At 43.4% G+C, this 12,611-nt stretch overlaps 1 protein-coding gene across 1 annotated transcript in view; it reads right to left on the bottom strand.

Moving 5' to 3' along the window:
• Positions 1–12,611, bottom strand: part of LRP6 (LDL receptor related protein 6) — a 134,851-nt gene that overhangs the window by 76,232 nt on the left and 46,008 nt on the right. Inside the window, exon 2 of the mRNA XM_015409520.1 lies at positions 5,824–6,021. Coding sequence (XP_015265006.1) covers positions 5,824–6,017 — 194 coding nt within the window. The 5' untranslated portion in view covers positions 6,018–6,021. The remainder of the gene's footprint in view (positions 1–5,823; positions 6,022–12,611) is intronic.

The raw sequence follows: 12,611 nt of genomic DNA, 5'->3' as shown, positions 1-12,611 counted from the left end.
TCATTATTCTCATTCCCTTTTGTTGCCCAGACAAATAATTACCCTTCCCTCCCCTCCCGCTTATGCTCTTGTGGGCCAATGGAAGAAGCAGGGGGCCAGCAGGAAAGCAAGTCTCTTGCCTCCCACCACCTCTCCGGGTGCCTCAGGTGCACCCTGATGGGGACTACCTTTCCCATGGTAGATCTTGTCATGCCTTCAAAACTATATCTGGGATGCCAGGAGAGGCAGGTGGGACACAGATTCTCTTCTACACCGGCCCATCAGCCTGTCTGGCTGCCGGCCGGCCTCCCCAGGTGCAACACTGCAAGCATCAAGGATTACCACCCCAGCCCACAGAACGGAAAGTGTCAGAGGGAGGGAGAGGAGGGCAAAGAGGCAGAAGAATGAGGAGGAAAAGTGAAAATGAATGGACAAACATACCTAGATCTCCCCCTTTCATCTTCCCAAACAACTGGATTAAAATGGGCCTTTTTGTTTGGGTTTTTCGTTCACTGGGAAACAAACATATCGCTCAGGGCCACTTCAGTGGTGGCACCTCACCTTTGGAACGTCTGCCGCCCTTAAAGCTTGTCTGGCACCTATTTTAGCGACCTTTAGGCACCAGACCAAAATATGTTTGTTTGTTTTTCTTTAGCCAGGCTTTTAATTGAAATATCTGCCACCTTCTTAAGCTGTTTGTATGTTCTGCTGAGGGTTGTTTTGTGACTTGTGGTTTTATGGCTTCATTTTAATCATTTTAATGACCATTTATATGATACTATTGCATGGTTGTTGTTTTTTACTTTGTGAGACGTCTTGAGCCTATTCTTTGTTCGTGTTTTTACACTGGCTCCCACTCAAGTCTACATAACCACACAGCAGGCCGTGGGCTCCATACTATGATCTACTGGCAGATTATTAATATCTTTTCTATTTAGATTTTTTTTATTATTCTCTCTGAGACATCCGAGTCCAAATATTCTCAAACAGGGAGGTCTGAACTGCCAGTCAATGTGGCAGATAAAATTAAAACAGCTCAGTTTCTTAATTAGATATGAGATAGTAAGTGGGTCTGGAGGGAGACCAGAATTCTGTTAGCATGTCCCACTGGGAAATCCTGCCTTAGCCAAAACTATACACTTACACTTCAAATCCAATACAATAACTGATGTAAAACATAATACAGAAGTACTTTAGTTACATCTAGAGAGAATTTCCCCCCCCTCCTTCTTGTTTGAAATGAAAAAGAACTGAACTAAACAGATTTCTCCACAACAACTGTAAATTTAATTTAACTGTATCTTGTTTATGCACACAGCGAAGTGACTTTGGCACAAGTTATTGAATGATTACAAGACTGTCTCCCCCTCACCAGAATTCTTTTTTATTTGTTTTCCCCTTGTTAAAAGAAAAGGGGAACATTGATTAATTTTGTCTAGTGCCAATATAGTTAACTGTGCGGTTAGCCTGAGGCAGTTAATGGGATATCCTCATAGGTATTGAGCACAGTTAATGCAGTTGCTAAAAAATTTTGCAGGAAGAGAGGAATTCAAGAGACGCCTGGAGCAACTCAGCATTCAAAAATGCACAGAGGGTCACAGGAAACAGTGAAGCAGCAGTGAAGTAAAGAGGACTGGGAACTACAGATAAGATTTGGAAGAAGAGCACTTGCGTTAGAGGCTGGTGTTGTATCTGAGCACTGGATGCTTGATCAAGAAAACACCACCACTGGCATTATGTGAACTTCAGTCCTAAACACACATGCCTGTCTCTTGATGACTACAACATTAAGGCATGATTCATGTAAGTGTGGACATGGCTGATTAAAGGTATTCTGTCACACCAAAGCAATGTCCATGTAGAGACACAGAACTGCAACACTTGTGCATGTGGCTCCTTTGCAAACGCCATAATATGAACATGACGGAGGAGACTTCAAAATTAGAGGCACCGGGAACCTCCCGCCAGTAACCTGCACGTACGGGCATTCACATATTTAGCACAGGCTAGCTGATGCTTGACCGGGGGGGGGGATTTGTGAATTTCCTACATTGTGCAGGGGGTTGGACTAGATGACCCTGGAGGTCCCTTCCAACTCTATGATTCTATGAACCAGACCTTTGTATGAATGATCTACCACAGATCAAAACACTGCACTCAGGATTTTCTACTTAAAACAGTATCTTTTTCAGTGGTGTCTTTTCACACATTCCAACTATGAGTCATCAAACAATGGGGTAAAGGAAATCCACACTAATTTCTGCAGCACTGGTTTCCAAATGTGCTCATCATTTATCTCAAACACAGACACCTGCCATCCAATGCCAAATCTCTTTCACAGAGTAATCTTAGGGGGGTGGGAATAAAAACTGCCAACTGATTTGTTTCAAAAACTGCAAGAAACAGAAATAATTAGAGGGGTGCAACACATATTTTATGTAATACTCAAGGGCTTGATCACAGACGCAAGATTAACCGTGAAACCCTAGCTCAGGGATCCTCGACCTTTCTCAGTCTGCAGGCACATTTGGAATTCTGACATGGCCTGGTGGGCGCAGCAACAAAATGCCACAGGAGGCAGAGCCAGTCACAAAGTGATTGCCATAGCTTAAGTTCAATGACACTGCGTAGATCCCTGTGCTGTGGTGACAGCTGCTGCCAAAGCAACATTTTTCAGAAGCCTTGTTGGGCAAAAGGCCTACCTGATTCCACCGATTTCCTAAAAACACTTAGCGGGTGCCAGAAAAGGTGCCAGCAGACAACATGGCATCCACGGGGCACCCCACTGGGGACCCCTGCCCTAGCTCTTACTGCTAGGAGCCTCTCCTGCATTGTAACTTATCATCACCAATAAAGGGATTGTCCAGCAAAAGGTATTTCCAGCCTTTTGGCCACTGTCCGAAGAGTAGAGCAGCCACAGAGAATTATAGGTTGGCCAGACTTGGTCTGTGTAACCGAATGCATCGTACATCCATAAAACTTGTCATCTTTGAGCTAACATGTATTATTACAGATAATCCAACAACTCATGATAATGCTGTAGAGCTCAAAAATGCAAAGCCACTTCAGGGCGGGAAAACAGCTGTCAAAAACAAACTGAACCAAACCACAGTTATGCAAACCTTGGTCATTTCACGACTGCAAGAGAAACCACCTTTCAGCCTTTAGCAATTTGTAACATAACAGGCTATCATTTTGGGTCCTGCATGTGGTCAGTTTGGTTTAGATGCGGCTTCGAAGAGTACCCATTACTTAAGCAGATTCCAGAGCTTTGCACTGACCAGAAGAAAGGCTTAAACTGTATAATGCTGAATTCATGCTAGAGTTTGCTGGGGGGGGGAACATTCTTTTTTGCCATCTCCCATTAATCAACATTGTCGAAAGCTGAAAAGACATGGGATGGAACACTGTTCTTTTAAGTGGCAATCATTTCCCCCTTCAAAAATATAGAATACAAACACTAAAAACTAAGTCAGAAAAAATCAATCCTTTCCAAGGGCTGCTACAATCATCCTGTACCTGATTCTACATTACTATCGTTTATCTCCCCAACCGCTAAAACATTCTGGTCAACACACAAAAATACAAAACATTAAATTTAGTGAAAGAAAACTAAACACTGAAGTAGATCCTCATGGCCGGGAATGCCTTAGACAAGAGTCTACAAACATCATTACTCACCTAAGTTAAGGATTTTTTTTCACCTGGGGGGGGGGGCAATGCTATTCTATCAAAGTGGACTTCACAGGCACTCAGAAAACCACTCCAAGATCTACCTACTTTTGCATGTGCTGCAGCCCAATTTGAGGAACAGCAACACTCTACCCCACCCTCGACTGGACTGGTAATAGGCAAAAAATGACTGGCTATAACAACCAGCTACGACTGATAAAATTTGCCCTTTCTAACTAAGCAGTAGTCCCATCCCAATGGCTACATGGCAGTCTACTTCTCAAGCCAGGGGGCGGGGGGAGAGGGGTGTCAAAAGCTATTTGTTATATGATACAGGGATCTGCAATTCAAAGGAAAATGGTTCAAAAATTTCACTGAGTGTGATTAAATCCACCTGAGTCAGCTCTTTGGATCCTTGCTAGTGAGAGGCAAACTGTCTCACCTCAAAAATCATGATCTGATTGCAAACTGCAAATTGCAAACAGCTTCCTTGAACACTTGGGGAAATGCTCACTTTTTAACTGAGAGTTACAAATATCTGGTGCATGTGCATTCTCGCATGGCCTCTTAGGAACTCTGATTTGTATCACGGACACTGACCTGCCTTGGCAACCATGTGGCATGCTGCATATCTCATCCCTGGCTGCTAGCTGGTCTTTATCAGGGATGTTCTAAAAGCATATTTTCAGACTGTTTCAACGATGCATGACCTACCCCTGAACTTGGAGCATGCATAACTTTGCTGGAAGTCTAGTAAGTTCACTACCTGTGCCAACAGCAGGCATTAGCCAGCTGCTTAGCCTGGTGATTAATGCCCCTGACTGTACAAATGCAAAAACATCACACAAACTCCAAATATATCTTGTTTTAAATTGTGGGAAATGTCAGTAATATGAGATTACGTGGGACTGATGAGACAGAAAACAGGCATTTCAGGAGGGAGAAATCTGATGTTTGTGCAATTTTATTTGTCAGAGCTCTGGTGTTGCTAAACCCAGGGACATAAAAGCAATGGCATAACAGCGGCATATCCCCTTCCTCCCTGTTGTAGGACAAGGGGAGAAAAGAACATGATTTCTGAATGTGATTTCTGACACTCTCTCCTTGATGTATATTGACAGTTGTCACTGTGCCTTCAAAAGTTCCAGATTTTGGTATGTAACCTAGAATCTTTTGATTAGAGAAACTTATAGCAGGACATACATTTTATATCTGCATTTCTGTGTATAAGAAGCCTCTGTAGAAGGAATTAGGATGCAATAAGAATGGAATGCTATTTAGAAGTTGCAAGGCCACCGAGAGCAAAGTTTAATGTGATTCACAGCACTTTTCAGCTAGCTCTCCACATGAGAGCCCAGGAAGGACCCAGTGTTCTCTAATGTTCCCAGTGTTCTGAAGGCAAGGTAAACAAGTGTAATTACTGACACCACTGAGAGATGCACTGAGTCAAATTATGCTTGTATGAGGTTAACTGTTTGGTACCAATTAGAGATTCTTTACTGTATAAACTGTATGTGATGTCATTTGGGGTATAAGACCTTCTGCCCTTCCTGGGTACAGCAGAATACAGTTTTGGAATTGCTGAGTGCAAAGGCACTCAGCCCTGTATTCCCTGTCTCAATGCATTAAACAGATATTCATCTAACTCGTTGGACTCCAACTGTGTGTTTCCAATTCAGCACGGGAGCACGCAGGAACAGATTTGTGTGTCACTGTACAGTTGGGACAGCGGGGTTGGGGGGTTTCAAACCCCCTTTTGCGCATTTAACCAGTTTATTTTTTTCCCTGTGTAGATTTTTTGAAAAAAGGTAGGGGATTCATAAACTCTTCTTTCTATAAATGTAACTTCATCACTACTACATTGCAGTCGACTCTCAGGTTTCAGGGAAGGCTCTGAAGAACTGTGTTTTATGAAGATTAAAGTGGTTTTATTCAGAAATGAGACAAATTAAGCAGTTTCCCTTTGGGACCTTCAGTAAATACCTATTTGATCTCTCTATTCAGGTAAAACATTTTTTCCCCTTTTCAAATAGATTTGAAGTTTAATGAAGTTTAATGAAATATAAACAGTTATGGGCTCTGAATTAGATCCCACTCATCCAGCAGTAGATTACCACTGTATTTAGAAAACAACGCAGAGGGCCTTTTCGTAATGCCAACTACAACACTTACCGATGAGTTCCATCTAAGTTTGACCTGTGAATGAAGTTCAGTTTAGCATCTGCCCAGTAGAGCTTCCGTTCTTCATAGTCTAAGGTCAGTCCATTTGGCCAATAAATGTCTGTGTTGATTATAACTGAGCGGGTTGAACCATCCATTCCAGCACGTTCTATCTTTGGCACTTCTCCCCAGTCTGTCCAATACATGAACCTATGATTCAAAAGAGAGAGATGAAGGGGAAAAACCCACAGAAGATCACATATGGTTATACACACATTCTACTAGGAACATCTTCGAATCCATTAGAAGACTTAAAAATATTAACTCTAAAGTAGCTGAAATGAATTATCTCTCATCCTTAAGTATACCCTGTGTATCATATCTAAACGGATTTGTTTATTTACTTTATTTATAGTCTGACTTTTTCAGTGATACTCAAGGTGGATTACAGAATTTTTTAAAAATGCAGTCGTGCAGCACAAAACATCCAGTGAGCAATGCCATAGGACTAAGACAACAAAATGAGATTGCAAAATTAGAAATTGGAAAACAGTGTGAACACATTATCTTAGGCAAGGTATATTACAAACAATGCATAAGATAATGCAGCAAAAGCAAAATGATACCTAGAATAATCATTGCAATTGACCACAGTCCTATTTCATTACAAAGGTGCCTTCCTGGACTGTACTACAATTCTAATCCCTTTATAGAAACAGCCCACTGTTAACATTTCAGTTCTGAACTTTCCACCCAATGATAGAAGTATGGCACTCTTCCTGACCTCCTTGGGGAGGCCATTCCAGAGGAATGGCTGGGCCACTGTGTGAGACAGGATGCTGGGCTAGATGGACCACTGGTCTGTTCCAGCAGGGCTCTTCTTATGCTCTTATGAAGGCCTCGGTCTCTGTGCCCTGTTGTTGACCCTCCAGAGGAACTGGCTGGCCACTGTGTGAATCAATGCAACCAAGGGCACAGCATTCTGAAAGCACCAAAATAAAGGAATTGCTGCAGTTAGTTTCATCATGAAAATTTCTGTCATTTTTCTGTAAATTTGTGAACTAACTGCAGCAATTCCTTTATTTTGGCCACTGTGTGAGACAGGATGCTGGACTAGATGGACTGTTAGTCTAATCTAGCAATGCTCTTATTTTCTTACGATGGCCTCAGCCTCCGTGCCCTGTTGTTGCCCCTCCAAAGGAACTCGCTGGCCACTGTGTGAGACAGGATGCTGGACTAGATGGACCAATGGTCTGATCCAGCAGGGCTCTTCTTATGAGCCACCACAGAAAATGTGCATGAATGTGCAGTTGGTGATCTTACTCATTTGCAGGGTGGCACCTTCAGAAGGCTTTGCTCAGACGAGTGAAGCTATTTTGGCAGAATGTAGCAGGAGAGGAAGCCCTGTGGGTATATGGGTCCAAGGCCGTTAAGGGCTTTGTACATGGTAACTATTACCTTGAATTGCACCTGGTAACTGATCAGCAGCCAACAGAGGAACTGTAGAATGGGTGCAGGATGCATGTTCAACCTATTTCCCAAGAGTGATCAGGCTGAGGCCTTCTATACCAAGTTTCCAAGTTACTATTGCGTTCCAAGCTGATATTGCACACAGAGTGTATTACAGTAGTCCAGCGTCGAGGTAATCATAGCATGGATTCTTGTGGCTACATCAGCCAAGTCAAGATGGGGGGCCATCTTCCAGGATAAATGGAAGCCGGAAGAATCCAGTTTTTGCAGCTATATTAATTTGCTCCTCCAGCAATAATGTAAGATCCAGTACAGCCTCTAGGCTCATAACCAAGTCAACAGGTGTCAACTGGACCATGACAAAAGCGGGAAGCATAATGCCCTCCAAGACCTCAGCCTTCCCAAACAGCATTGCCTCCTTCCTGCCAGGACTCAGTTTCAACTTGCTCACCATTAGCCATTAACCACAGCAATAAGCCACCAGGTCAGGACCTTTACAGGAGATCACCAGGAGATCTGGATAAACAAAGAGCTGCTGATTGTCATCAGCACATTGACAAGCATCTGCTCCAAAACCACAAATGATTTCCTGTAAGAGCTTTACGTAAAGACTGAATAGCATGGGAGACAAAACTGAGCTTTGTGATACCCTGTAAGATCAGTCCCACACTGACGACAACTGGTTTCCAAGAGCAATGCTCCTGAGACCTGCCCACATGGGACGATCTAAAGCAATCCAAAGAACAACCCTTAAACCCTACATCTACCTCCAAGCAATGTTCCCTCTAAGCTGTGGAGTCCTATGAGCAAAAATTCTACTTTGTGAGCTACTGGCATTAAAGTTGTGAGCAGGCAATTTGGCTACTATATAAATCAGTTTGCTCTGGAGCCATCCTTCCTGAGCTAAGGCAAAAATGTGTGAGCCGGAGGCTAAAAAACTGTGAGCTAGCTCACACTAACTCAGCTTAGAGGGAACACTTCCTCCAAGTGTTTCAAAAAGAGGGCATGATCCACAGTATCAAAAACTGTTGGTAAGTTCAGTAAGAGCAACATGGCGGCACGGCCCTTGTCTATATTCAGATGCAGATCATCAACTAAAGCCACCAACACCTGTTACCCCTACCAGCTTTGATTTATGAAGCTGAATAGCTGACTTTAGTTTCTGGGGGAAACAGCTAAATGGTAGGCCTTAGCAAGAGGTGGGGTAATAGCGCAGGTCGTCCTACCTATGTCTATGGGGATTTTTCCCTTTATGAGAGCTCTTAATAACCAGTCCAAGGGTAAAATAGAGACTGTTTTATTAAAGGGTATTTAGGGAATATAACACACAAGCAACACACATAGAACATACAAAATCTATGGAAATCAAGAGGGGAACTGGATAGAAGCAGGGGTTGAGGCAACAGCTACCTTTCCTGGAGACATGCTCCCCCTAAACTGTGGAGTCTTCTGAGCAAAAATTCTACTTTGTGAGCTACTGGCATTAAAGTTGTGAGCAAGCGATTTGGCTGCTGCATAAATTAGTTTGCTCTGGAGCCATCCTTCCTGAGCTAAGAGCTGGAGGCTAAAAAACTGAGTTAGCTCACACTAACTCAGCTTAGAGGGAACACTGTTGAAGGAGGAGACAGCAAAATGACCAGAGCTTCACTGAGAGGAAGGACCCAGTATACTAGGGCTGCATGTTAATGGGCACCCGAGACAACATAATTGAGTTGCGCTGGGCTAGTTACACCCAAACACATGTCCAGAGGGCTTACTGATAAGAGGGGTCCCTCCGAACAAAGAACTGATGGAATTAATCAGGGCTAAAACAACACAGTTTGGAAACTCTGAATAGAGTTCCTAGGACTGGACAAAAGAGGCTGGAAGTTCCCTTCTAGATGCAAAGTAGAATTTGGATTGGGTGCCTGATTAGTTCTCCAGTGGTAGGAAGACTAATGGATTGCTAATTTAAACTAATCAAAACGGACAAAATACTTCTTGATGAGCCACCTGGTCTTGGGTTGTGGGAAAGGAGTAAAAGTCAGGACTTGTCATTTTTAAAGAAATGCGGGAAGGAAAGATGGGATCAGACTGATGGGCTCGGCGATTGAGACTGAAAGAAGTTAGTTAGCTTTATTATTTCGGTCTTAAGACCAGCATACAATACAAACTGAAAGAAGTTAATTTGGGGCGAGGCAAGTCCATTGTCTGGAGTATGCAGATGTGGGCGGGGGGGGGGAGCCGCAGCTGTCCGAGCAAGATAGCATGTGATTTCCAGGATCACATCCTAAGCATGATTATGGGGCCTGCCAGTCCTGGCTTCCATCTTTGTGTCCACTTATGTCAAGATGCCTGGTACATGGACTCCTGGGGTACCCCATGGAACCCACTGATGGTGGAAATGACCCCTCCTGATAAACAGGGTTTCGGCGTACTTACACACCATCTCTGTCCCATAGCCCAGTCCGAAAAGGAGTCTAGAAGAAATGAGTCATCCAGGAAGACCTGGAGTCATTCTGCCTGTTATGTATTGAATTGTATATATAACTGCTATGTGAACTGTGCCATAGAGTCTTGAATGTAAATACTGATGTGTGAATCGCCTGATTGAGATGCAATGTTGAGCTTCATCCTGGGCTAGGATCCTAATGTAACCAATAGGAGCCCTAGCCCAGAAAGTGCCTACCAATCACCGTGCAGAGCGGGATCGCTTGTGATTGGTCGTTATTGCTTCAACCTCATAGGTTGTTATCTGTACAGGGGGTGTGGCTACATTAGCCGGGAGTGTTTAAATATCGACAAGCCAGTGTAAATAGTTTGATCTGTGATGGGTTCTGGCTGGCGATTGTTGTACCGCAACGGAGAAGTAACTGAGCTGAAGAATAAACCGCAATTCTTGCTGAATCACTCTCCGACTCTTTGTTAAGCGCACGACTTAACACTGCCACTGCTCTCTCTGTAATTACCACTGACTCTTTTCCCCTCAGGAGCCAAAAAGCCACTTTCTCCTTGGCCCCGCCCCTGGGGTGTGTCCCTCTTTTCTCGCTCTTTCCCCTCAAGGCTGCTGGGAAGTGTAGGCAGAGAGGTATGGCAGCTCCATTATTCCCTATGGAGGACCCCCCCACACACATGTAAGGAACTACCAGGCTGGTATCCATTTTAAGGCCTGGCAGCCATTTCATCACAATGGCCATCCACCATCCTCTCATTTCCTTCTTTCTTTGGCTCCCTTGGGAACCAAGACTATTTGGCTGAGTGGGTTCTTCAATGTCATATATGTAGAATTATCCTATGTATTTCATGAAATATCACACATGCGCATATACCCATTTTTAAAACAGATTCTTGGAGGAGAATTGTACAGTTGTAATGTAACAAAGGTGGGTTTAAGATTGTGAAATGCATAAACAATTTATGTGCTCAAGGCCAAATGCAAGTTCATTGGCTCACAACACTACTTCGAATATGACTACAATAAAGTCAGTTTTTGGTATGACTTTTCCTTGTAAATCTTAGCCCTTATTCAGTTAAGAACATAAGAACATAATGTTGGATCAGGCCAAAGGCCCATCCAGTCCAACACTCTGTGATGGACCTCTGCTCCATATGCTTATCTAATTCCCTTTTGAAGCCGTCCATGCTTCCTGTGGTTCACACTTAATACTGTAATAAATAAAACACTAACCATTAGAACTTTATGCAGTTGGTTCTTTAATTGGAGTTCCCTCAGCACTAGTGATAGCTGTTTGGACAAAATAAACTACCCTTACCTCTCTTTAAATTCCTTTAATCTTTGTCATGATCCCAGCTGTTCTGACTATATGAGGGCTGTTCTATCTTTTGAAAACTGTTTTTGATCTGATTATAAGCACATGGCGCCGCTAAAGGGGTTTATGAATCCCCGGGAGGCCGGGGGGGGGGGGGAACTGTGAGAAGACCTGCTCTGGGTTTTAACAATATTCACAGTTCTTCCTCCATGTTGGGGACCCATGATCATTCTAGCCCAAAAAGGGCAAATCAGAGATTGGCCACATCATTCTTTGCTAGCAATGCTTTATTTTTAAAGTAGGGAGCAGATGACCACTTGCCTTACTGACCAAGGAAACATGCCCAGAGTCGGCAATTGATTTATGGTAGATATCAGGGGCTCATTAATGTGATCCTGACTTGATTTCAGTAGCCAGGACGGACAAAGATCCAGAGTAAAAGTGGTAGCCTTCCCACATCCCAGGATCCTGTCAGCATCCATCACAGGATCAAAATGATCTTACAACAGACCAGATGTCCTACTTGGTATTTCTAGCTATATTACAGCCAGCAGCCAACTCAAAATGCATCTGAGGTATTTTCTTATCCAAAAGTTTCACAGAAGATTCACAATTAATCACCAGTTCATGGAAAATTAAAGACTCAGACTTTGTAGTCACAAAGTACCAAAATACTTTAAGTAACCAAGCTTGGTGCAAACTAGCTGATGCAATGGTAGCAGAGTATGATTTCTTTGCTGCTGTCACCATCATCTCTTAGGTCTTCCAACTGGTTCTACAGCACATTTTGTCAGACTCAGTTTGTGGTTTCTGCCTAGGCTGTTCTAGAGATCTCCCAGCCCTTGTTAAGTCACCCAGCTCCAAAGTAAACCAAGATGTCTTTGGCTTCTAGAAACTGCTCATTCCAAGATCCCACTGCAGCCTAAACACCACTGGCAGTTGGGATCTTAGAACCCCCCCAGTATTCTGGAAACCAGTTGGATCCATTGGTCTTCCACAGGTGGACCATTTTAACCGACACCCTTGCAGAAGGTCAGTGCCTATGATCTGAGGTAGCGGGTGGACCATGGCACAGGCTGAACCACCAGCCCTCAAACCAGACCTTCCCCAAAGATTCAGTGTATGTATATGATGTATAGGGCCTGCCTCAACCTGAGAGACCCCCATAGTGGACAGTGAGCCGGTTCAGACAAGGAGCCATTGGCATGAATGCTGAAATCACACAGAATCAATCTGTGTGTCTCCAGCCACAAGCCCAAAATAAGCTCCACCAAGTCAGACATGGTGTCCAGTGGGGCCCCTAGCAGCTGTAGATCATAAAATGCCCAGCCTATCCCTGGAACCTAGCACAAAGAGCAGACAACCAATGCCTGCTCCAAAGTGCACAAGGAATCTGCAAAAGGAATAATTGTTAGATATTTGGTATTTCAATTTCTTTAAGTTAATCAGCAGAGTATTAAAGAGTCAGAGTCCATGGTGTGTTTAAAATATAAAAAGTTTACTACAACCTAACATGGGTAAGGGTATACGGGATGAAAAATAACAAAGAGCTTTATTTTTACATCCTCACAGCTAGACAGA

This window comes from Gekko japonicus, unplaced genomic scaffold (genome assembly GCF_001447785.1).
Source record: "Gekko japonicus isolate JY-2015 unplaced genomic scaffold, Gekko_japonicus_V1.1 scaffold1158, whole genome shotgun sequence".
In the NCBI taxonomy this organism is placed as follows: Eukaryota; Metazoa; Chordata; class Lepidosauria; order Squamata; family Gekkonidae; genus Gekko; species Gekko japonicus.
Note: the sequence above shows the minus strand (reverse complement) of the source record. Positions and strands in the feature narration are given on the sequence as shown.